Source organism: Eupeodes corollae, chromosome 1 (genome assembly GCF_945859685.1).
Source record: "Eupeodes corollae chromosome 1, idEupCoro1.1, whole genome shotgun sequence".
Taxonomy (NCBI): domain Eukaryota; kingdom Metazoa; phylum Arthropoda; class Insecta; order Diptera; family Syrphidae; genus Eupeodes; species Eupeodes corollae.
In genome coordinates, this window is record NC_079147.1 from 118,659,502 (window position 1) to 118,687,459 (window position 27,958).

General features: G+C 34.1%; 1 protein-coding gene across 1 annotated transcript in view; it reads right to left on the bottom strand.

Annotated features, from left to right (window-relative positions):
- The window catches only part of LOC129943367 (SH3 domain-containing kinase-binding protein 1), a 69,188-nt gene extending 41,590 nt beyond the window's left edge, over window positions 1–27,598 (bottom strand). The window contains exons 1-2 of the mRNA XM_056052755.1: window positions 27,380–27,598; window positions 13,730–13,931 (exon numbers count right to left, since the gene is read on the bottom strand). Of these exons, the coding sequence (XP_055908730.1) occupies window positions 13,730–13,931; window positions 27,380–27,413 (236 nt within the window). The 5' untranslated portion in view covers window positions 27,414–27,598. The remainder of the gene's footprint in view (window positions 1–13,729; window positions 13,932–27,379) is intronic.
- Between the last annotated feature and the right edge of the window lie 360 nt (window positions 27,599–27,958).

The following is a 27,958-nucleotide window of genomic DNA, read 5'->3' on the forward strand; positions in this document are numbered from 1 at the left end:
GAAAAAAATCCAAGTAACGGTTTTTTATAAATAAAAAACTGAAAAAATTCAAATCAAACTAATTTTATCTCACAGAAAATATTGTTTTCGACATTCAGTAATTTTTCTATAAAAATCCAATAGTCACTTTTTTCATAAAAATTAAAATCTACAAAAAATAATACGCAACATTGGTAAAAAATGGATTCTCGAAATCTTGTGAGCAATAGAAGATATTGACATCAAATTTATTTAATTCCTACAATTTGTATTTGTTTATATAAGAAATAAAAACTATTTTAGAAATGCTGGTCAAATTGGTTTTCAACTAAGTATCGCGTTAAAATAGATTTTGAAATCAAACTACTTCATCATTAGCAAAATATTGTTGGTAATTTTAAAATTTTTAATAAAATAAAATAAAGGAAATATTTTTAAATAGACTAGGTATAGGATTTTTTTTCAATTTAACTCATTTCTTTTAAAATATCCTCTACCTACTACACGAAGAGCAATAAAGCTTAAAACTGCTTTTTCAACATCACTTATATCGGGTTATCTATACTATCATTAAATGTTTGTTTTTTTTTCGTTAATTTCTCTGGGAGTTTAATTTTATTATCAATACCTTACCTGTATTTTAAATCAGTAGAAAAACTTAATGTTTATTTAAAATTTATCGAAATACTACTAAAAATTTAAAAACTTTGCTCTGACAGAAAAAAATTGCAATTGCTAAAATTTAGATATCTTAAGACTGAGACAGTTATCAAATTTATGTGGGTAAGTAAAATTACAAAGTCTAATATTTCTCTAAAAATAAAGATCCAAACAAAGTCTATGTCAGTTTAAAAATGGACCAGGGTAGGTTTACTAAGAAAAGAAAGCATTTCCTTACTTCCTTGATAACTTACTATTGTAGATAGACTATAATAAGTACCTATGTGAACATAGCATAATATCATAAGAACTTAAGTACAAATATGTCTCAAAATTTGTCCTTGAAACAATTTTTTGACCGGAACTTATAACTACCTACTTTATAAACTCAATGGTTTGTATTTCTTAAAAAAAAAATGTTAAAGTTCCTCATCCCATTTTTAAAAAAATCACTACCCTTATAAGCTAAAATTTCCTTAAATTATACGGTAATAGGTATGTTTCACTATAAGTTGTCAATAAAATTGTAATCAGCTTTTCAATTGCATTGAGTGTGAATCAATAAATTTATTTATTAAAAAAAAACATCGTTTTAAGACTTTAAAGATTTAAACTTCTTGATGTTTGATTTGAAAACAAATTGTTAAAATGGGCGATTTCAATGTTCAAAATTCTTCATGGCTGCGTTATTCTGGTCAGACAACATCCGAAGGAAGGTATGTCGAGATTTTTGCTAAGTTTAACCACCTGACTCAGTTAGTTGACGATTTAAGTCGGATTCCTGACGTTGCAGGTCAATCCGCCAACACTCTAGACTTGTTTCTTAACCTGATCCTAATAAATATACTGTCAGTGTATAATCGCCTCTAGGCACATCAGACTATTGTGTCATATCTGCAAATTTCTCATGCCAAAAAGCGCCAGTTAAAGTTAAAACCAATACGAAACCCCTTTGGCAAAATAAGAAAGCCAACTGGAACGGTCTCAATGAATTCTTCAGGAACTTTAACCGGTCACTATGCTTCCTCGATAGTGACGTGTTGCAGATATGATTACAAAATTTAATCTTTGTGGAATGAGAAATTTGGTAACGAATAGGGTAAATCTATCAAACCCAAAAAAAGCTCATGGTTTGATTCGAGCTGTAAAGAGGTTATCAGAATCAAAAATGTAAGTTTCCTGAATTTCAAAGCCAACCCAACTGAGGAAAATAGGAATAAGTTCAAACAAGCTAGAAAGGCCTATAACGGACATATACGACGCATTAAATTTTTGCATGATCAGAAATTACGGCAAAAAATATTACAATGTCCCAAAGGTAGTAAAAGTTTCTGGTCATTTGTAAAAAAATGTGCGTAACACTACTTCTTCATCGGTTCCGATGCTCGTTTTTAATGACACTCCCTATGTAAGCTCGATTGATAAAGCCTATTTGCTTGCACCACAGTTTAGTGTTAATCGGACGCCGGCAATGAGTGACATGACTCCGCCTGTACTTGAAATTGTAAACGATTCTATGGGACGAATCTTCTTTCGCACACGTTCAGTTACTAGAGTACTTAACAATCTTGACATTCACAAATCCGATGTTCTGGATAATATCCCCGGTATTGTTCTGAAGAGGTGTTCTTCTACGCTGGCAAAACCACTGCGTAAGCTTTTCCATCTGTCCTATTTTACAGGTCTCATCTTGAGTGGATCCCCAAAAAAGGCGAATTCTCCTCACCATATAAGTATCGTCCAATTGCACTTACGTCACTTCTTTCCACGGCCATGGAAACGCTGATCAATTTAAGAAATATCAGATCAGCTTAAGAAATATCTTTAAGAACGGAAGCTTCTTAATGAACGGTAGTATGGCTTTCGTTGCAATAGATCCACTGGTGATCTCATGGTTTATCTCACCGAACAGTGGAACAAATCTTTAAATCGTTTAGGAGAAAGTAAGATTACTGCACTTGATATTTCAAAGGCATTTGATAGAGTTTGGCACCAAGCTCTCTTATCGAAAATGCGTGCATTTGGTATCGATGAATCCCTCCTTCGTTGGGTTAGAAATTACTTTTCGGACCGTTCAATTGGACGGGTTCAAATCTGATATTCACAAAATAAACCCTGGTATGCCCTAGGACTCTGTTTTGTCTCCGACACTTTTCCTTATTTTTATAAATGATCTTTTATCTGAATCTTCTAACCCACTCAATTGTTTCGCTGATGACAGTACACTCAGCTTCTCATATTCATATCGTTTTTAGATTCTCATCCTTGTGCTTCGGATGTGGACTACCAACGGCAGCGTATGATAAGCTCATTAATTTCTGATTTTGGCAGCATTGTCCAATGGGGAATCAAAAACCGTGTAGAATTTATTGCTTCGAAAGCTCAATGCTGTCTACTGTCACAAAAGCGTAACCCTCCCCCAATGGCAATATCCTCGAGGAGACTGAACAGCTTTCAGTCCTTGGTTTGTGCATTACAAACCACTTGTTGTGGAGTGATCACATATTTGACTTTGCCAAAAATGCTGCTAAGTGCTTAGGTTTTCTCCGAAGATGCAAGAAGTTTTTTACTCCTTCTGATCTGGCTATAATCTATAAAGCTTATATTCGTCCGAAACTCGAGTACAATTTCCATATCTGGACAGGGCTCCAATAACAGACTTGATCCTCTTGGACAGAATTCAAAACAGAGCTCTAAAATTGATAGGTGACCGTTGTTTAAATGAAACTTTTGTATCTCTTGAGCACCGCCGTAATGTTTAATGCCTGTCATTATTTTATCACTATTTTCATAAACAATATTCTAGTGAAATAACCAGTTGCATTCCTCCACTAAAACAATTTAACCGTAATAGCAGTTCTTTTAGGAATGCCCATCAGTTTACCCTTGAGACCAATTTCGGACGCACAGTAAAGTACAGAATTTCTTTTTTTAGTCGCACTACACGGATGTGGATCAGTATCTCATTTAAAATCCTATCATCCCTTCCAAATTGCTGGCAATATAAAGGTATTCAATATAAAGGTATTCAAATACCCTTTCGTGCATGCACAATATAAGAAAAAAATTAATTAGGTGGCGCAACAGTCTATGAAGAACCAGGGCCCAGTGATTTACAACTCTCAACCATTCCTGTGTGCGAGTAATGTTGTCAGAGATGGAAGGGACCTACAGTTTATATGCCGAGTACGAACGGCTAGTTTGAGAAAGCACTTTTTCATGACAAGAATTACTCCTGGAGGATTTGTCAATTCCTCGTAAGAGGCAATACCCGTGAAAAAAAGTTAGGTGACACAGGCAGGGATTGAACCCAAGACCCCTTGCATGAAAGTCCATCGCACTAACCATTATGGTACGGGGACTAAATTTCGGTTCCATAGTTTTCTTCTTATTTTCAAGTGCTATCATCTGGGTGTGTCCTTTCACCAGTATTTTTGAAAAATCATAATGTTTAAAAAAGTGAGGTTAATCATTGCACTTGCCAAGATGCAGTTTCTGTTTTGAGAAGCATATCCGTGACTATGGATGGTATAAATTTCTCAACAAGTAAATTACATATTTTTGATTACTTTGCACCAAATTTCCAAAAATTCATAACACAATTGTGTTTTTGTTTGCCACACTGACTCAAAATATACACTGCCAACCACTAGGATGAGGCCAAACATTTTAGAATCGATTTTAGCTTTTTATAGCTGGTGGAAGTGTTGTACCCATACATTTGTATTTTCTGCGAATAGGTAAGTATTTTATAATTAAATACTCTTTAACGAATTTAATTCTTGTTCTAATTTTGTATATGCTAGTTATGTTACTGATATGGGCACCTCTCAGAAAGAGAATCCTAAAAAGTGTTGGAAACTTGTAGACGTTTCATTAAATAAAACTGCTGAAGAAGTTGATGAAGTGTATTTTCATAATCTTCATTCCTTTTCGCAAACTAGCTGTAGTCACATCACTGTGCTACAGAGTATGGTCCTTGATCTTTTATCCTCGTTAAATGATGTCTTCTCAGCCGATCCTGATGGTAATCCCCCATAGTATTAAAAAAGTGCAGTAATGCACTTACGTCCTTATTCAAACTTTCTCTAAAAACAGGCAAATTTCAAAAGTATATGGAAGAAGTCGTTTCTAACACCAATTTTCAAGAAAGGTAACAAGAAAGGATGTAACAAACTACAAGACCATTGCAAAGCTTTATTGCATTCCTAAATTGCTTGAACAAGTTGTATGTGAAAGTGTAGCATTTTTTAGTAAAAATCTCATTTGCAAACCGCAACATGGTTTTGTGAAAAAAACATCAACTATTACAAATCTCCTCACATTCTCAAATATATGTTCAAAAACTTTAGAACAAGGTTATGAAGTTTACACTGCCTTTTGTAAAGCTTTTTACCAACTTAGCCACGGAACTTATTATAAACATTTTCCTTAGCTGGGATCAAATCATACCTTGAAATCAGATCCTATGAGCTAAAATTTAGAAATTGTCATTCTGAACCTTTTGTTACTTAATCTGTATAACAAATAGATAATAAAGTCCGCCCATGGTTGTATCCATTTACAAGCCGACATTGATAGTTTCACATTTTGGTGTGGGGAAAATAGCGTTGCCCTCAACCCTTTAAAATGCCAGACAATAACTTTTACTAAAGAACGAATCGGTAGTGTCTTTGATAATTGTATATTGGAGACTCTGTCGCGTCTCCACATTTAAAGATTTAGGTGTTCATTTCTGTTCCAACTTAGAATTTACACATCACATTAATTTTATTGTTAATAAGGAAAGTTATATGCTTGGTTTTATAAAACGCTTTGCAAAGGAGTTCAAACCTATGTTACTCTTTCTTTGTTAAATTGTCATGTTCGTCCTCACCTTGAATATGCTTCGCAGGTATGGACTCCTTATTACGAAATTCATAGACAACGTATTGAATCAATTTAACATAATTTCATTCGCTTTGCCCTAAAAGGCTTGGGATTATCCTTATGATCTGCCTCCCTATGAACATCGTATTCTGCTTCTTCGAATGCAAAATCAGTCTACTTAACATCGCTTTCAAAATCTTTTCTGCCGTATTATGTGAACGTCTAAAGCACATCGTGATAGTTCCTTATCAGTGTGGTTTTAGACCAGGAAAGTCCACAGTCGATCAAATTTTCACATTACAGCAGGTCCTGGAAAAAACCCAAGAACACCAAATCGAAACCCACCATCTTTTTACCTGTATAAAGCCATGTCTAGGTTTGGCATCCCTGCAAAATGACCATGGAGAATTCACGCTGCTCCATAAAGGTTGGAAACAACTTAACAGAACCTTTCGATGTCAAAAAAGGTCATTAGTGTGATCTACGGTCCCGTATGCATCGAAGGGGAGTGGAGGAGAAGATGTACGGGTTGTACAGCGATGTAGACTTAGCCAGAAGAGTAAAAGTCTAACGACTATGATGGCTGGGTCAAGTAGAGAGCATGGAAACCAATGCTCCGGCCTGGAAAGTCTTCGAATCCACACCCACAGGACAGTGCAGTAGAGGAAGACCGCGTTTTTTTTCTGTAATAATTCATGTTATATTTTAATTATGTTTTGTATTTTTTGCGTGTGTTAGGCTTTAATTGTATTATTTTCTTACTTAGAACTAACACATGAACTTAAGCCTTAGCCGGCACACTGGGGTGGTAGAGAAGATTGGAAAGAAGGTTGGTGTTGGTAGCGGGGGTATATAAGTGAAAAAAGCGGGCAAGCCAGCGTGAGTTTGTAAAAGAGAAAACGTGATGGTGTGAGTAGAGGGGAAAGGGAACGGTACATGGTACACAGAGAAAAGATTTCACGAGCACAGCCGGTAATGATCGACACTCGGCGACGACGAGCACGGCGTATTCCATTGAAAAGTTTTGGGAAATACTTTTCAACGAGGAGATGATAGATATCATTGTACAGCATACGAATATGAGAATTAAGGAACTTTGCCTGGAACTCGTTGCCGCAGTCAAAGCAGAAAGCTGCCATCATTTGACTGATAGAGATGAACTTCGAGCATACATTGGCGTCTTATACTACCAAGGAGTTTGGAAATCTTCTGATCTAGATAATGATAGGCTTTAGGATTAAAAAAATGGCATCACGCTCTACAGACGTGTTTTTCCGAGACTTAGATTTATATTTCTAGGATCTTGGTTGAGTTTTGACGACAAGAAGTTAAGAGACGAGAATGATAGATTTTCTGCTGTTCGTCAGATCTGAGATATTTTTATGAAAAACTGTCATCAGTATTATACGCCGAGCAACAAATGCACTGTTGACGAACAGTTACTGAGTTATAGAGGTAGATGCGTGTTTCACATGTACATGAAATATAAGCCAGACAAATATGGATTGAAAATCGTTAGGCTTAACGATGCGGAAACTTCGTATTTGGTAAAAATTCTTTCATATTTTGTCTTCGTTTTGTGAAATACATGTAGCAGATTTTTATCAATCTAATTTATTACAGATTTACGGAGTGTCCTATTTAGGCAAGGGATTTGCTGTAATTCGAGAAGAAAAGATTCACGAGCATTTTTTCCGCGTCGTTACTGCACCAATCCATGGCTCTCATCGTACAGTAACACGTGTCAATTGGTTTATTTCTATACCTCTACTGCAGCGTATGCTGCTGCACCATACAATCTGACAATAACTGGAACGTTGAGAAAAAATAAGAGAGAAATTCCAGCTGAAATGGAAGTTTCTTCCAAATCACCGCCAGACTCCATTAGTATGGCAGAGATATTCTTACGCTTGTAAGTTTTGCAAAAAAAAAAAAAAGTACTTATACTGTCTTCGTACAAGCACACAATAGATATTAAAGATGGCAAGCCTAAAATAATCTATTATTATAATGAAAATAAAGGAGGAACCCATACTTTCGACCAGTTATGCCACTCATATTTGGTGACTAGAAGGACGAATCGCTGGCCAATGCGACTTAAAATTATGTGACTTAAAAGTCAGTATTGCCTGGATTCTGGGCCTCTACGTTCACGGGTGAAATTGCCGAAAAGAATGAGATGGGCAGTCTGTTCGCGAAAAACAGATACAAAAACAAATGCAGGTTGCGCAAGTTGTGAGCGCCCTATTTGTGATGATCATCGTTTAATCTTCTGTAAAACATGGTGTGGGATGTAATGAATATAATGCATAATATTTTTATCGGCAAAGTTTTAATAAAGTGTGTTTACGATTAACTTGATTATTTTTCTTTATTCCTTGATTTATTTTTGTGAATTTTCAGTATTAAATGAAGAAATTCTGACATTCATTCTTCGAAATAAATACCTTTCTTTAATCGGGCACTATCAGAATAATTTTTCACATAAAGGTATATGTTTTGACAAAATACTGCTGAAATTTGAGCGTCCAATTCGCAAAATTAATTTTTTAGCAAAACTGTTATTTTTTCGTAGTTTTTTACATATTTTCTTTTTTGACTAATTTAATTGAAACATTTTGGTATCGAACTCATACTGTCTCAAAAAGGGGTAGTTTATGTAAAACTCTGAATTTTTCACGATGAAAAACACCTTAGTTTACTTACAATAAACGATTATGTGACTGGGGTCAAAAACGTCCCAGTGTGCCGGCTATGATTAGCGCAAAAAGTGTGCCGGCTAAGGGTTAAGATGAGCGTGTGATCGTAGTTTGAAAAAAGCTTACTGCTTTCTGAAAGTTCTGAAGTGTAAAAAAAAACTTGTACCCAGGAACCACGAAAAGTTCAGATTTGTCTTCAAATCTTCGCGATTAAAAACTCCTGCTCGAAAATTTTCGCAATGACCTCATCGTAATGGAGCACTTTTTTTATAAGCTTTGTTAGTAGTTTATTATTTGATATCGTTTCTAATTTTCCTTTTAATTTTATGAGTTTGTAATCGTGAAATACGCACTTATTCATAGGTAGTAAAAGTTTCCGGGTACAACACGTCCACAAGCTAAAAAGGCAATTATTGATTGATTGAATTAATGAATTCGATTTACAGTAGAGAATTAATTTTTAGTAAGGACAACAAGAAATCTTTTAGACATTCTTTTAAGATCAATTTTTGCCTGACGATTATTTGAAATTACTGCAATTAACGGTAAATTAAGATTTTTCAAACTTTTTCTTTACGCTTAAAGTATTAAAGTACATTACCTTACACATACGTTTAGTATCCTTTTTGTTCTGCTAAAAATAATAAATTGAAATATTTATCCTTCACGATTCTTGGGCATATACCCGTTTCTTTTAATGTATAAAAAAAAAATACTAAAAATAAAAGTATTTAAATCTAAAAAATAGTTAACTCTTGACATTTTAGAGAAGATGTGTTTTCACCTTGCAATTACATCTTTTTTTATTTGATTTTCTTCTCCGGAAATAGGACTGTCCCTTTTCGCTTGAAATTTTTTGATACCATTATTTTTTGTCAACTTCATTGTTTTTATTGTTCCCTTTTGTAGCAAAAACAACATTCAGACTATCGGTATTTTCGGCTTCTTGAGTTACAGGATCAATGGGAATGGTTGTAGAGTGTTCAATTTCGACTAAAATATCATGGTCGGATGTTCTTACGATAATATAATTGGTTTTTGTACGATGAGCCTAAGCATTTTTAATCCACGCGACATGATTTGGATTATTCTTAACAAAGAGTTGAAAGAAAGTAAGGAGTTAGAAAAGTATACAAACATCATACAAAACGGAGGTATTATAAAACAACGATATCATGAATCTCCTATTTATATATATTTTTTAAACAAATACATACAAATTAAAATTACTGACTAAAATAATCAAATAATTGCGCTATAGTTATATTTGAATTCTCGTTATGTATACCCGTTTTCGTTTAAAATGAATTCATAGCAAATTAAAAATGTCGATACCTATAACAATGTTAATCACTAATTTTGTAATTTGTTAAATAATTTACTTATTTTATTTATTTTGTTCTATTTTATTAAATAGTTTGTTTATTTCGCGAATCTGAAAGTCTGTAGATTTTTGTATTTTATTTATGTTGGTCTATTTTATTAAATAGTTTGTTTATTTCGCGAATCTGAAAGTCTGAAGATTTTCTTTTAGATTAAATGAAAGATAAAGTTTATATATTAAAAAGAAAAATTAATTTATTGTGGCTTCACTATGCCCGGAGCCTAGGCTTACAAAAAATAACTTTTCGGTTTGGGAGCAACTAAAAACTCTTAAAACTAAAACAATCAAAAGGAAGAAAAACGATGAGTCGCGAAATGCGACCAAAGGGTATTGTTTGCAATGCACAATACCAATCGTATGTTAGGATGATTTTAATATCAATAGGGTGATATTGATATGGAGATTGTGTATTAAAATAAACACAAAATTCGGATGCTGGACATCGTTATGTGTGGTCACATCATTATGTGTGGCCAATCGAAATTTGGAATAGGGGGTAGACAATATATATATGAATTGGGAATAGGGTGTAGGAAATATATATGGATTGGGAATAGGGTGTAGGAAATATATAACAACAGAAAATAAAAAAAAAAACGTAAATCCATTGTTGGAAAATATAGCCTAAGAATGAAAACCAAGTACATCCGATTGCGCATCCTCTTTAAATTAAAGATTGTTATCTCTACTTTGATACATTTAATATATATACGTATTTTAATTAATTTTACTAACCTTTTTCGAATTGAACAATAAAATTTCAATAAAATACATTATTTGTAGATTTAAACTTTTAAGTTTCACTCTGCCAGTACAAACCAGTTTTTCGACTTAAAAAACGGATTTACGTGCTATTCCCGTAATGTTTTCTTTTGTCTCTTTTTTTGCATTTATTAAAATGAAAATAGACTTTTTTTAAACCAAGACACACATTTTAATGCCTATTTCATATATTTTCAATAGTCTCATTTTTGGATAAAATTGAGTTCACAAGGTTCGCACTCTTATATACAGTTATTTAACCCGTAATATTGTACACCATTTTTAGTTTTTATTCATAAAAAACAATGTTTTTGATCGTCGATGTCGGCGAGAGAAGGGTTAAGGCGATGTATTATTTCTCTTATTTGGTACCTCTTTTGACCATATTCTTAACAAATATATAGATTTTTCACTATAGTAAACAGAATCCGAAGAAAGCTATATTTTTTGCTTCAAAGTGTAGGACGGAGGATTATTCCCTAAAAATCTTTTTCCGAAAAGTAGATTTATAAAAACAACAAACGCGCATTTTATTTGATAGCTTTTGTAATCACTGCAATGATGGGATAGGTCTCACATTTATCTACTGGTTGTTCGATTTCTCATTAGTGGCCTCCGATCCTTTGCAGTCATTTGATAAGCCGTCTCCTGGACAATAAGTTCCAAAATAAAAACAAATATTTAGACATACATCAAAAAATATATAAATAGTTCGCCTCAAAAATCCTACTCATATCCTTTATATTTCTTTAAAAAAAATCCAAATTTTGAAAATAATTATTATATTGGAGAAAGTACCAATTTTGTCCAGCGGAATCGTAATTTTGACCACTCTCATCATCTTGTTCCATAGAGTTTATATACTTGCTATTTTTTTCGATTAGAGAATGGGTGTGTTGCGATAAAAATGAATTGAGGTTAATTGCGTTTGAGTCTATGTTACGACGAGGAGTAATTCAAGGTTTAATTTGGGATGATGTTTTGTTTACTTGAATGTGTGGTTTTATTTGTTGGTGCAAGTTTGATTTGCCTGGAGGGCTAATTTGTTGGTTGGTTATTTCGGGAGATGAATTTAAAAGCACATTGGTTGGTTGGATTTTTGAGGTCTCTATAATATTGTTTGATGATGTGAGTTTTTTTTCTGTATGGATTGGGTTTGGAGTTTGAGCTTGAACTGAGGGATGATTTGGAGGAGGATTAATTTCGGTTGAAATTGTATTATTGGTTAAAGAGGTGGGTATGGCTTCATTGATAATATTACCAAAAGTCTTAGTAAAGGGGAGTTCAGGATTTAATTCCTTGTATGTTTGTTTGGCTTCGAACACTGTACATTTTCTAATTGTCTTAATTTTTAATATTTCTTTTGCTTTTTTGAAACTTTTGCATGTTTTGAAGATGCGGTGTGTTCTTCAGAGCAGTTCGCACAAAAGATGCGTGTACATGAATGGGGGTCTACAGGAAGCATGTTGCAGTTTACACAAGATTTGGGGTTTTTGCATCTCTTGGCTGTGTGACCTAAGAGTTAGCCATTTTGACATCGCATGGAGTTAGGAAAATATTAAGTTACGATGCAATTATGCCAACCAATATTAACTGTGCTAGGTGGACAAAAGCTATCAAACGTAAAAAGAATGTTACCTCAGTTACACCCTGTGAAGTCATTTTTTTATAATTTTTTCGTCTTGTACATTAATAAGATAAGGTGCATAAAATGTACCTTTAGATAAATTTAAGTCTGTACGAGGGTAACCGTGATGAGACAGAGGTTTGATAGAGATTTTTGTGATAGTAAATTTCAGCTATTTTGAGAGACTTCACCAGGATGAGCAGATTGCCATCACGCAACTGAGTAATATATTCAAAACCAGTGCTTATTCCATCTATAGCTTTTTTTAATAAGAGGACACTGAACTTTGAGAAAGGTTTATCGATATCTGTTGGGTCGATCACGATAAATTTGGGATTAGGATAAGACGAGAAGGTTGGAATAGAGGGATTAGACGAGGAAGCCGGAATTGATAGATTAAGGTCTATCTTTGTGTAATTTTGTTTTCTTTTGTTCGAGTTTTCGGAATAACAATCTACATTTGTAGGTAGTTTGCTAAACAGATTTCCCGTAAGCACATGTTTTTTATTTGTTCAAATTTGTATATGTAATTATAAATTATGTGTAAGAGAAAAAAATCGCTTGTTCAAAATAGCGGAATAGGTACCAACGAAAATAAGAGAGAAGAACACTGAGAGTGAAACGATGCTATCGGCTTGGAAGTTAGTCGGTGACTGTGAGAAACATAACATTTTTTTTAAAGTGATTGACCAAATTAAATATTCTCTTTCTCTCTTCACACTCCGCAATCATCATACATTTGCTCTCATCTCAGCCTTGCCAAAGAGGTGGTCAGTTTTCATCAGGAACCGTACATCGGAAATCCTCTCTACAATATCTAGAGAATCATGGCATCACGTACGTTCCGAACACAATCCAGCTGATTGTGCTTCTCGCGGTGTTCTACCTTCTCATTTGATTCAAAATGATTTATGGTGGACCGGTCCATTGTGGATTACAAAAGAAGGGAACGATTATACGGTTGGTGATATTCAACCACAAACTTTTAAAGTGCGAAAAAAGATAACGACTTGTGCCTTTGTAGCAAATGTAACAAATCTCGATCCTACGAACCTTTTTTGCAAACTTATCGATGATTCGTATGGATTTGTAAAAGCTATTCGTGTGCTCTGTTTCATATTTCGGTACAAAGTAAATATTCCTGAACTTGTTACCATTAGAAAATTACTTAAAAATAAGGAACTCGAACCCGAAAAAATCCTTGAACTTGTATCCAATCGTAGGCTGGTAAATGTTCTGTACTTGATGTTAAATGTATATATTTAATTTGTTTCTGAATTTGATTAATTGTAATTTCATATCATAAATTTGCATTTGTATTAATAACAGGGAGTTGCCTCTTCCTAAAATTGCTGTAATCCCTTATCTCTCGAATGATCATGTAATTTTGTCTTGTTGCCAACAATTTTACATTGAATTCGATCTCTTTCGATAATCAACTAACGAGGTAACAACATTTGTTAATATAAATTGTTCAACAATTACTTTGAGTGTTTTTCTCGTCGATTCATTTACTTTTTTTCATGGTTTGATTAATAGACATTTTTTAATAAATATTACGAATTGATAATTATGAATTCTTTTCATATAGTATTAAAAAAAATAGATATTAAATCAAAAATTATTATTCACAGCGACACGTGTTATGTATTTTATTTCTTCAGCTCAAAACACGATCTTTTGAAATTTGGGTCAAACCACAAAATTATATATTTAAAATTAAAAAAGTTTAAATACTTGATTATTTACCTTAAAACAACCATATTATTGTCAAAGTTTTCAATTACACGAACAAAATTATCTGGGAACATTCCCCGTTTTCCAGTCGAACAAATTGTCCCTTCCCACCACCCACCAGGTTTCTGAGTAATGTTTTTTAATTCTTGGCCTTTGAGAAGATCAATTTCATCATCTTCTTTTGCCCAATAATCATACTCTGCAATTGCTGTTACTACGAAATATAAACAAAAAAACAAATATTAAGTTAATTAATTAATTATTACTATTATTTTCAATTTTAAATAAGATAAGGTTTCAGTCCTAAATGATATGCGAGTAGGTACGATTATATAATAAATATATTATCATTTTGTGTTCATAAAATGTTGTCAATATGAGCAGTACGGTGCAGGGCTATAGTTCTGGGCTTTATAAACCCACCTGATTATCGCGTTGCTTCGCTTTCATATTCGACATTATATCTAAAAATTGAAAAGCAGGTAGTAATAATGTTCAACAGAGCATTTTCAACTTTAAGGCAGAATAATTTTTTTTGAAAAAATAATAGTAATAGACTGAGAACTGAGTGCTAACTTTTGGCGTGAAAGCAAACCAGTTTATAATAAAGTTGCGGTAGTCTTAGTATAGGTGATAACAGAAACGATCGTTTGCCAGCACGTGGTGGATTCAAAAAAAAAAGGCATTAAAAGTACAAACCAATATTAATCTGTAGGGATGTTTAAGTTAATTTTAGCTTCAATTGAGAATAAAGTACTCTGCTTTGTAATTGCTGAGCTTCTTTGATGAATGCAACTCTTACAGCGTCTTCGTGTGATTTGATTCTTTTGTAAAGCCGTAATTCCTTATACTTGGACAAGGTAACATGGAGAAGACTTTACAACAGCGTTGAATACCCTGTATTTAGCACAGCTACGTTGACTCTGAAAGATGATATTATAAGCAGGCTTTGCAATGAAGAAGTTTTAATTGTTAAATATTCAAACAGTCCATGGTTCTGTGGATATTCACTCCTAGGCACTTGGTTAAAAGCTCCAGTCCATTTCCATTGATGCCAATGAATATGCACTATGATTTGGGGTAGTTCTTGAGAAATCCATTATTTTGGACTTGTGTTATAAGTCCCCATTTAACACAATAGGCAGATAGTCGATTTATCAGTATAACCAAATCATCGGCATAAAAAAAGTACAAATCACCGGCATTTTCAGAACAGCGATTCGAACACCTCCAAGCAGATAAGTCTTAACATCATTGATGAAAAGTGCGAAAATAAGAGCACTCAAAAGACAGTGTTGAAAAATTATACACAGTTGATTGGACATTAATTTCTTTTATCACATGAATGAACTTCGTTGACAAACCTAACTGTGTAAGCTTGTAAAACAAAGCATACCGATTGACAAGATCACAAACACATCACAAAGAACGCATATGTCTTACTTTTTCTGGATTATGTTACTTTAACAATTGACGGTAATGTACAGATGTGGTCTACAGTTGAAAAGTGATAAATCAATATTTTGTAAAGGAAAACACTGTCTTTAAATATTAAAAAACATTAAAAATATTTCTAGGGCATGTAAAGGATTTTCCAATTGGCACGGGTAGATTTTGCTGCTCCCTATCGGCCGATTTGTTATGGCGATATCTGGTCTTATCTTTTGTTCATTATTCAATTGCTTATGCGAAATCATCATGGCAAGTAACACGATTGAACAACGTGAGTTCATTTGAATGATGTCATGTTCCACACTTAATGGCATACATGCGCCTTTCAAATAAAAAAAAATAATTTAACACACAACTTGTTTTATTAAATTTCAACATCTACCCGCCCTTATTTGCTGCTCCCTATCGGCCGATTTGTTATGGCGATATCTGTCTGTCTTATCTTTTGTTCATTATTCAATTGCTTATGCGAAATCATCATGGCAAGTAACACGATTGAACAACGTGAGTTCATTTGAATGATGTCATGTTCCACACTTAATGGCATACATGCGCCTTTCAAATAAAAAAAAATAATTTAACACACAACTTGTTTTATTAAATTTCAACATCTACCCGCCCTTATTGAAAAACCCTTTAATATTAACAACAATATTTTGTACAGAATCAAATTATTTTGAAGTTAATACTCATTTAATGTCGAGTTATTCTAGTCGGAAATTATTTTTAACCAAATTTTAGTAGTATTTTTTGAAAAAAATATCAATTCGATTTTTTTAAAAACTGTACCAGATGTTAGTAACTTTATCCTCTATTTTAGAAATTATATCGGAACGAACGGACGTACGGACAGTACAGTAAAGAGCAAAGCAGCTGTAGTTGTTGGGAGCAAGCAACTAAAATTAGAGCAATATATTTCTAGATTAAGAAACCGTTATAAAGGGTGATTTTTTAAGAGCTTGAGAACTTAAAAAAAAAAACAAACGCATAAAATTTTCAAAATCTCATCGATTCTTTATTTGAAACGTTAGATTGGTCCATGACATTTACTTTTTGAAGATAATTTTATTTAAATGTTGACCGCGGCTGCGTCTTAGGTGGTCCATTCGGAAAGTCCAATTTTTGGTAACTTTTTCGAGCATTTCGGCCGGAATAGCCCGAATTTCTTCGGAAATGTTGTCTTCCAAAGCTGGAATAGTTGCTGGCTTATTTGTGTAGACTTTCGACTTGACGTAGCCCCACAAAAAATAGTCTAAAGGCGTCAAATCGCATGATCTTGGTGGCCAACTTACCGGTCCATTCCTTGAGATGAATTGTTCTCCGAAGTTTTCCCTCAAAATGGCCATAGAATCGCGAGCTGTGTGGCATGTAGCGCCATCTTGTTGAAACCACATGTCAACCAAGTTCAGTTCTTCCATTTTTGGCAACAAAAAGTTTGTTAGCATTGAACGATAGCGATCGCCATTCACCGTAACGTTGCGTCCAACAGCATCTTTGAAAAAATACGGTCCAATGATTCCACCAGCGTACAAACCACACCAAACAGTGCATTTTTCGGGATGCATGGGCAGTTCTTGAACGGCTTCTGGTTGCTCTTCACTCCAAATGCGGCAATTTTGCTTATTTACGTAGCCATTCAACCAGAAATGAACCTCATCGCTGAACAAAATTTGTCGATAAAAAAGCGGATTTTCTGCCAACTTTTCTAGGGCCCGTTCACTGAAAATTCGACGTTGTGGCAGATCGTTCGGCTTCAGTTCTTGCACGAGCTGTATTTTATACGGTTTTACACCAAGATCTTTGCGTAAAATCTTCCATGTGGTCGAATAACACAAACCCAATTGCTGCGAACGGCGACGAATCGACATTTTACGGTCTTCAGCAACACTCTCAGAAACAGACGCAATATTCTCTTCTGTGCGCACTGTACGCATTCGTGTGGTTGGTTTAATGTCCAATAAAGTAAACTGAGTGCGAAACTTGGTCACAATCGCATTAATTGTTTGCTCACTTGGTCGATTATGCAGACCATAAATCGGACGTAAAGCGCGAAACACATTTCGAACCGAACACTGATTTTGGTAATAAAATTCAATGATTTGCAAGCGTTGCTCGTTAGTAAGTCTATTCATGATGAAATGTCAAAGCATACTGAGCATCTTTCTCTTTGACACCATGTCTGAAATCCCGCGTGATCTGTCAAATACTAATGCATGAAAATCCTAACCTCAAAAAAATCACCCTTTACTATGAATTTGAATTATACAAAATTTAAACAATTTTTATCTAGCTCAAACATGAATGTTATTGTAACTGAAAACTGATTGAATATATCTCAATAAAAAAAACCAACGTGCGTACATACGTACACACAGACATCTCTCTAAAAATCTTTAATTTAGATTTTAGGAACCTTCAACCATCGATAAATGTCAATTCTAATCAAAACTAATCGGTCGGGTTACAATAACTTTCTACGGGAAGTTTATAAACTCTTATCGACTTTACTCTTCAAGGCACCTTTTCATTGGTGGAGCACTAACCCCCAATAATAATTTTTTTTGGCTTTTCCAACTAGAATTCAGACTCTCTTAGGTGGGTAATAAAGCGTTATTGTTTTCATTAGGGCTAAGTTTTTAGGCATTGTATCGACAAGTACACATTTGTATTTAACTTCTCATAGGGAATAATTGTAATCGGTCCGATTTGTCGAATTAAATATGTGGACATTTCTCGGCATTTTAAGGTCCTGGCTGAAGTAATATATCTTCCACCTTGAATATTTTACGAACAAAAAAACTAACTAACTCCTGAATAACTTTACGTAATGAGGAATACAAAATTAAGAAAGATCGCATTATGGATTTTTTTATAAATTACTTTACTTTACTTTACATTATTTTAATGGTTTATGCTCTAGAGAAATACCTAGCTGCATTCCTCCCCTTAAACAGTTCAACCGTAATACTCGCGCTTCTAGGAATGCTCAACAGTATACACTCGAGCCCAACTTCGGTCGTACTGTCAAGTACAGAGATTCGTTCTTTAGCCGTACTATGCGAATGTGGAATGCCTTGCCACACTGTTTTTTCCAGCTATTGCAATATTCAGGAATTCAAAACCAATGTGCACCGACACCTCCTTTCAACCCCTCTCTGCCTTTCCTAGTGTTCACACGGTGTCTACATAATAAGGGTAGTTATCCCTTTGAGTGTGCGCTTATTATAAAAAAAAACTAATGTTTAATATAGTACTCGTGGCATGATTGTAAGTGCTTTGGACTGTCAGTCGTTCTTTGACTTCCAAACAGAGAAGAAGTGATTAGTTGCTAAATTTAAATTAAAAAAAAAGAAGAAGAGCATTTCTAGTGTTTCGACCCTTTTTAAATAAAAAATCGGTAGGCTTGTGGAGGTGGCGTCCGAAGTCAAAGAGAGAACAAGTGTTTTCAAGTGATTGATAGTTAATGTAAATTAAACAAACGGGTCCAAGTCTGCTTATCTTAAATTCAATAATAAAAAAAAAACAAAGAGTCAGGAGATGTCGATGATATATCCAACGTTGTACTACGATATTTACTGATAGAGGAAATTGACATTTATACCACATTCTTCAATAATGCACTCTGCTCTGAACTGCTTACGACACGACAAGCAATCACAATGCTTTAGCAAAAGAAATTACCATCAGTGCAACAAAAAGCATTATTCCTTTCTACATATGGATTTTGCTGAGCGATTCCCCCAAACAAACAAACAGAATCAACTCAAAAGGAAATGTTTAAAACAACCAAAAAGTTAACCGCAGTGAGCAGGACGAAAATGTAATAATTGAAACAGATATATTACAAATAAACAACGAAAACGGACTTGGTCGCACTATAACAATACGTGCACTGATTGACCCTGATCACAAGCACTATTGATAACTAAATCAATAGCACAAACACTCAAACTTAAAAGATAAAATGTTTATGTTGAAGTAAGTGGCTTGGGAGCAACAATTGCAGGACCCGCAAAAAAACAAGGTCAATGTCAAAATAAGGCCTCACTTTACCTCAAAATTTAGTCTCGGATTAGAAGCTCTTGTACTTCCCAAACTAGTAACATTATTAAAAGATTATCTAACTACTATAACTTAATAAGAGTAGCTGCTTATTGCAGGCGATATAAAAACAACTGCCGAAGCAAGAAACTAAATAATCCAATTAAAACTGGTATTTTAACAGTTCCTGAACTACAAAACGTCACTACAAAAGGAATTATAAAATATGTTCAAGAAATGGTATATTCCGAAGATCTAAAATGCCTACGATATGGAAAGAACATCAGCGAAAAGAGTAAAGTACTCTCCTTAAAGCCACTTTTAAACGAAGACAATATCCTTGTTGTTGGCGGCCGACTACAAAATAAGGAGCTTAATAACACAGAAAAACATCCAATCCTCCTGCCTCAAGAGTGGTTTACAAAACTGCTAGTTGAAAATGTCCATGATCGAACGTTGCACGGTGGTATCAGACTTACACTTGCAAAACTAAGGCAGCGCTATTGGGTCATTCGAGCCAAAACATGTATTCGACAAGTCATACATTAGTGTATGAAATGCTTCCGTTTTATAGCACAGCCAACAACTCAACAAATGGGACTACTTACACCAGCTAGAGTAACACCATTAAGACCGTTTACACACACAGGTGTTGATGATGCTGGACCAATTCAAATATTAATCTACAAGGGGCGAGGAAACCGATCGACCAAGGGTTACGTCGCCATATTAGTTTGTTTCTCTACCAAGGCTATCGACTTGTGAGTGACCTTACCACAGCAGCATTTATGGCTGCATTGAAACGATTTACTTCAAGAAGAGGTCTTTGCTTGCATTTCAATAGTGACATGGTACCACATTTGTTGGAGCCAACAAAGACAACTTCAACAAACTCAACAACGAAATCCTTCTTCATGCTAATGAGGACTCGGCAAGAAGACAAAAACAGTCACCATTTAATTTTATTGGAACGGTGACCAACGAACTTTTTGGAGTACTTGAGGAGACAATTGCAACGGTAAACGAAAATGAAAAACATAAAATAAACCTTATGAAAAATCAGACGACAATTATTGAGTCAACAGTTAACATTTTTAAAAAGGAACAATTAGACAACCAGAGGGAAATCCAGTTGTTAAGTGCAATTGTTTCTAAACTTTCAAACGAAACAAAAAGGCACGAAAACCTGAAATTGTTTTCCTCAACAGCTCTTAATTCCATCCTTATAATGACAAATTATAAGTTCACTCAAAACATATTACTCGAGATGTTGCTTTCAACACATACCGGAAGGATACAACTACTTATCCTTACAGTGCAACAATTTAAAAACGAACTAACAAAAATTCATGAAAATATCCCCCAAACTTTGATGATTCCTGGAGAGAGGCATCACGAATCAATCCTACAACTATATAAAACCTTAAATTTGAGAGGAAGGGTAACTGGTAACAATATTATAATGGAAATTACCCTTTGCTATGCAACGAAGAATTTAAGTTATGTAAGGAGCTCGCAGTCCCAACCTTCAACAATGGAAATTTCACTTGCATCGTTTCATCATCAGACTATGTGCTGATAAATTTACAATGAAACCACTACTATCCAATTAACAAAGAAGAATTTTCGCGTTGGAAGGAAAGGCCTTTTGAAACTTACTGGTGTACTCTCCAACACCCGCTATATGCAAGTGGATAATCAGGCAGTTCATGTAAAATGCAAATAATTCAAAATAATCGACAACCAATAGATTCATGTCTGAAAAAAGATCCACTAAACCGTACTGGACTGAGATGCATCAACAGAACACTTGGATTTATAGTGTCCCAAATTTTACAACAGTTAACATCAATTGCGACTTCTATTCAGTACCTACTATCTTAAGAGGTAGTGGGATAATGAAGCTGCCATCAAACTGCTTGATACATGACCAGACTACAACAATTATTGGAAGACAAATGATAACAAGCAGATTGAAATCTTCAGTAACAACAACAATTGATTTTACGGCAGTCAAATATTTCTTTGGAAATATCAAACTTGGAGCAGGCAATAGAGCTTCAAAGAAGTCAAGAATATATCTTGAAAGAAATCAAGACCCACCAAATTCATCAGTACTCACTATTTGGATCTACTGAGTTCCTGTTTATAATCTGCCTCATAACTGTGGTCATAGTTCGAGAAGACCTCAACTACCTACGCGAACAAAACGAACTGAAACAGTAGTAAAGCAACCACCAATAGCTGTTGCTGCCTTTGAAGATATCGATTTATCTGTGTCTCCAGTCTGAGGGGCCAGCATGTTGTGACAACAACAGAAAAAATCCAACAAAGATGACACCATCCACAAACAGCACTGCGTTGTAAAAACAACAGCAAGATTGAAACCAATATGACGCTAGTAACAAAAAGCACTGGCATGCACTTTCAAACGCAACATAATCATATTTCATTGAATTTTGACATTGTATCATATTCATTTTTTGTTAGTATTTATTTATTTTATAATAAGCATTTATTTTGTATAAAACTAGGAAATTTAAAATAATAAAGTTAACTTGCTATTAAAACGGCGACCTACCAGTTCGTTATTTTTTACCTCCCCCCACTAGCGGTAAAGAGTTTTTAATTTACGAATTGTCGAATAAGAAGTCATAGACTTTGTTGTCAAATTCATTAGCGTTAGAGAAAGGACTAGATATTCCAGGTTCTAGTTAACTCTGTAATGTGTTCCTGTATGAAGCCCAGTCAGTTTTCCGATAATTTCGAAAAGTCAATGGACTCGGGTTATCATCCACATTTATATTGAACTGGATATATCTATGATCAGAGAACGAGTGTTCTTTGGATACTTTCCAATCCAAGATCATATGGTGTATACTATCTGAGACAATAGTTATGTCTAAGACTTCTTGTCCAGTTTTAATTATGAAGGTTGGTTAATTTCCAACATTACTTACTAAGAGGTTAGTACCAAGAATATAATCAAAAAGACTCACATCTGTCGTTGATATTCGTACTATAATGAGCGCTCACATCACTCCCAATAATTAGGCGGATCTTTTGCCTTTCCGCTTCATCTGGAGATTAATCTGTACTAACTACAACATTTTGGCTACAATTAGGTAGATCAACCTCCACCACGGTTTTGTTCTGATCCTCTGAGTCTGAGGATGAACCCAGAAGTTCGTCATCGGTGAGAAGAATCATGTTAAGGTCGTAATCAGTCTCCATTATGGATGGACATGGACAGGAGAGAAGACGACTTCCCAGGCCCACCAACAGCTGGTTCACCTTCGGTTGTTTCTTGAGGCCCGTTATCCGCGATAACCTCATCTTTTTTATAGATTCGAATGTTGGCCGCAGGGGATACGGCAACAGGCTTTGACGCCAAACTGACGTCCGGCCCTGAAGAGATACCGGTCTTATCGTTCTTTTCATTTTTGTTTTGTTTTTGTACATCTTTGGTCCCAAAGAGGTCGGTCTGCATAGAGAGTCCGCCGCATGTACAGATAAGGCTAGTTAATCCGGAGGTCGCCAGGTATTCGGATACTCCGTTAGACTGAGCTATTTTTGAATTGGGCCCCCAGACAGGATGATCCACAGCACGGGTTACTCCGATCTAAATCATTTGACCGTAGGAGCAAACAAACATATAATTTCTCAAGCCTATATCAATAATAATGCCATAACTTTTGGCAACATCGGCATAGACTTGTTGTTTGATGCACAAAAAATTATATCGGTATCTCGTCATAACGAACAAGTGTCCGAAAACCGGCAAGTTTTGGAGCGACTGATTGATGCGGTGTGCTTTTTGGGCTCTCAAGAGCTAGCGTTCAGGGGTAATGATGAACGCGAAGTCAGATAACAAGGGAAACTATGTTGAGCTTTAAAATCTAAAGCCAAATATGACTCTAAATTAGAAAATCATTTAAAATCGGCAACGGTTTTTAAAGAAACAACATTGAAAATGATTTGATCAATGCAATATCAAACACAATCATTGATAATATCAATAAAGAGATTGATGCTGCAAATTTTCATTCTGTTATGTTGGATGAAACCACAGATGTCACAAAAAAGTGTCAATTATCTGTGGTTTTCCGATATGTAGTGTAGGTGCCCCAAACGAACGATATTACCAATTTTGGGACGTCAGTAAAGATCGTACAGCTAATTCAATATTGAAAAAAAATAATTGATTTGACAAAATCTGAAATTTGGGGTGCCAAATTGGTGGCTCAGACATACGACGTTGCCGATGTTATGTCTGGTGAGCTAAATGGAACCCAAGCTCAAGTAAGAAATGAGTTTCAGCATGCTATATTTATTCATTGCAATGCTCATGTTCTGATTTTAGTTTTATCACAATCTGTGAACTTCCTTAACTTTTTTCTCCCAGTTCACAAAAAGGACTTCTTTTTTGGACCAAATAATTAAAAGAATACTACCCACCGTTGCCCCCAACTAGATGGAATTATTCATCTCGCTTGGTAAACACATTTTAATGACTTGGTCATTTTATTTAATGAAATGATTGATGATCCAGATACTTGGGGGCGGACGCAATCCAAGTGAAAGGTTTTCTTCAATTTTCAAAAAAAATTAATACAGTTTTTATGCTAAATACTTTTAACGATGTATTTTCCCACACGGATATTTTGTTTAATGTCTTACAAAACAATATATTCGACATAAATTATTGTTGTGAGCAAATTGAATCAGTAAAGATGGAAATCAATATATTACGAACAAAATTTCGAAACATTTTATTTTTTGAAATAATCGACACTTTATCGTTGCAAATGAAAAGCAGGTTCGAGTCATTAAAAAAATTTAAATTTTTAGAATTACATGAAAAAAAATTCGTAACTAAAGCCTTCGAATGCCTTAAAAGTTCATATGGTCCGTTTTTTTGATTTTGTGAAGCTTAAGAATGAACTTACTGTGTTTTTTTAAATTTGCAGAGTAACAATTCAAAAATATTTCCGTTAAGGATATTCCAAACCTCCTCGATAATATGGACCTTAAGGACACTTTTTCTGAAATTATAAAATTAAGCTCACTAATTTTGACTATTCCAGTGTTAAGTAGCTCTGTCGAGCGATCTTTTTCTGCACTTAAACGCATAAAATTATATGCCAGAAATAAAATGCTGGAGAACAGGTTGTCCGAACTGGCAATTATTTAAATTGAAAAATCATTTCTTAAGGAAATAAAAGAAAAAAATATTTCTTAAGAGGACGTTCTACAAGTTTTTTTGAAGAAATCCATTCGAATAAGATGGGACTCCACTTAGCGCAATATCCTGCTGTGCAGCATATATTAAATTATTTTGTTTATTGCTTCATTTAAGATCTGTAGCGCTTGATGCCAGAGATGAGGAGACTTGTCTTCGGTAAAGTGCACTCAGTAAAGAGCACGTATGATTTAAAAGCTCACTGACCTCTACACTGAGTGTTTTATTTGAAAATGTGAACTTTGAAAATTAATTAATAATAGAAAAAAATTTTCCTCGCCCTAATACGATAGTTTTAATTCGATTTTGCTTATCTATAAAACAAAAAAAAATCATGTGCAAGAATTCGTGCTACGATAAAAAAAGTTTAGCCGGATATAGAATGCATTGTAGTGTGGTATAGGTAGTAGTTAATTTGTAATGGGATTTTTCTTTCATTTCATTTTATTTGCACTTAGATTATAATTTATATAAATTTGGATACGAATTCGATTACCAACTTTAAATTGGTCAGGCTATACTTTTAACTCAAAATATTTTATTTTTTTTTTCACTATAAATCAAATTTTAATTCAAAAGGCAATGTCTTACTTATTTTATGAAATATGACAATTCATAATGAAACAGAGTTGCATGACATTGTTTTTGGTCTTGAATTTGACATATTTTGGATAAACGAAATGATCTAAAATTATATATACAACAATGAAAAAATACGGATTTTGGATTCTAAAACGTAAACTTGTTTTAGATCGCTGTTATTAAGTATATTTGCCTCTGGGTGGAGAGTTTTATTTATACTTAATTCTCAATCCATATCAGAAAGTATCATAACTATGAGAGGAAGAAACTATTCAATTAATTCAAAATGAAGCGTTCTTTATACTGTTTTTTTCAGCTTGCCTATTTATAAGCGGATCGCTTTCCACGAGCCCATCTGAGACACTGGACACCATGCTCTACCTAACACCTCTTGATATATTAAGCAAACAACAAGCTGCAAACTCTGCTATTCGCCTCATAGCTTCGTCGTAGTGGATAAATAACAACATTGGCCACACTGTAATTCGTAAGTACTTTGAATCTATTCCAAAGCACACGGACTACATCATCCACCAACTGCAATTCAACAGAAAGTTTTAGATTTCATTAAAGAAACCGTGATACTACAGCTACTCAGGACGCTATCAAATCTCTGGACTCTGTCTCCACAAACTCTATAACAGTCCATAACCGTCGATCATCTCTAATGGGGATGGCACAACATTTTAATATTCATCTTTAGTGGGTGCCGGGCCATAGAGACATTCCAGGAAACTGTAAGGCAGATAAAATCGCTAGGAATGCTACAGTACAACTTCCACGTTTCGCAAATGCTGGCATACCAATCGTTACATGCAAACTATTGGTAATGCAGGACGCCTTGAAGGATCTAAGGATCTAAGCGATCTAAATCATATTACTATAATCAGCCTCTCACGTTTCGTAACGACTTAAACTGGTTTTATTGAGATTAGAAGAAATTCTCAAGATTCATGTAGTATCACAAAGGGCCTTTAAACAGGCCAAGTGTGTCCTACTCCATCACAGGCAGTTACTATAACCTAACCTTACCTATACAGTTTTTGCATTAAGTTTGTGTAGTTATTATATACATATGTATATCGCACTTTGAAAACAAGTGTCACTAAACAAAAAGCCTAGTTTTTGAATTTCATTTAACTTTCTGTTTATTTAAATTTATATGATACATTTAAGGAAAGATCAAATTAATGTCTGCTCCACACAAGTAACGTACAGTGACCTCCATGAGTAATCGGACACATGAAATATAAATGTTCACAATGCATTTTTTTCCAAGAAAAGGTATGGAGAGTGCAAGACTTTATAACCATTTTGTATGCCATTTAAACATGTATTGATTTTAAATAAACTTAAATTATAGTTTAAGGCATTAAACAATAAATTGATATTTAAAAAAAAACAACTCTATAATTTAACAACACACACATAATCGTTTACTTAATATTAAGTACTTAGTTCATATCTTTTCGATTTATTGGCATCCTCAAGGCGTCGAGGTATTGAAGAAACAAGTTTGTAACATACTTCAGGTCATATTTTTTGCCCGTCTTAAGGTCCTCAATGTTTTTCATATTATTTTGAGCTACTCGACATCCCAGTTGATTCCCTTAATGTTCGATACTATGGTTTAAGTTTAAGTTAACTGACACTGGACCCTCAAAATTTGTTTCAAAACATTGATGATAGCCACATTTTACCTTCCATAAATGTTAGTTCCGAAGACCATAACTCACAACACATCTATGTTTTCAAGTAGCTCGAGTAGGTACTTATGAGAAAATTCTTTTGAGATTCCGACTATTAAAAGGGATTTTAGTTGATTAGCCTTAAAAGAAGGGTGTCATTATACGTCCCCAACTTCTATTCTTTTACTTTCCTGCTCATAAAATTATGTAATGGACTCTGGCCAGGTGCACAATTTTTTATATTCCTCGTACTGATTTACCATCCTAGGTATGCAACAAAATCAATTTTCGAAGATGTTCATTTTCTTTGTTGTGTTATTTCGAAGTAGAACACGAAACTAACTTAAATTTTAGTAAAAGTCAATAATAAATTTACAAATTTACAATCCCTTTGTCCGATTAGTCGTGGGAGTCACTGTAGATACAAGGAAATCGTACCAAATTCTTGTGTTAAATATGTTGTGTTTTACATCTTGACAAATTTGAATTGTCTTAAACCTTTATTATTTTTTTAGATAGTTTTTTTTAATACAAATTTATAATAAGCAATTTATAAGACAATTTGTAAATTTCAAATCGAAAAATGAAAAACATGTTTACAATAAAACAACAGGAGAAAAAACAAACATTAGTGCACTACAAACTTGATTTATTTACCTCTCTGCTTATAATCTGCACAAGAATGTTCCATGATAAAAAATCGAATTTTCTGGTTTTTAAACAACCCTTTATATAACACAAATAACTACAAATTTCGATATCTATTTAATGCATGATATAATATTGAATATTTTTTTAAACTACATTTAAATTTCTTTAATAGCTATGAATTGAAAGAACTGAAACTAAAGACACTAAATGTAAGGATTACAAATCGGGCTGTCATTTCAGTTTGCTTAGCAATAATACTCCATTACCAAGATCGGAATATTAGACTGACATTTCGGTTTGCCTACATGCTTAGTACACACTAAATGTGAGAAAGTGTGCGTGAAATAATGCAAAAACCAAACCCATTCTCACATTTAGTGTTCCGGCCCATCAAAATGCTTCATTATAGTCTGCATGCACATCTAAATGCTTTATTTTGAATGTTTTATGGAAGGTTTGTATACATTGACATACATATAGTGACATACTATATTGACATGTATAGTATGTCGATGTTTGTATAGCTTTTTTATTTCAATCCAAATAAATGTTGTTAATGTATATAAAATAAGATTGACCAAATAC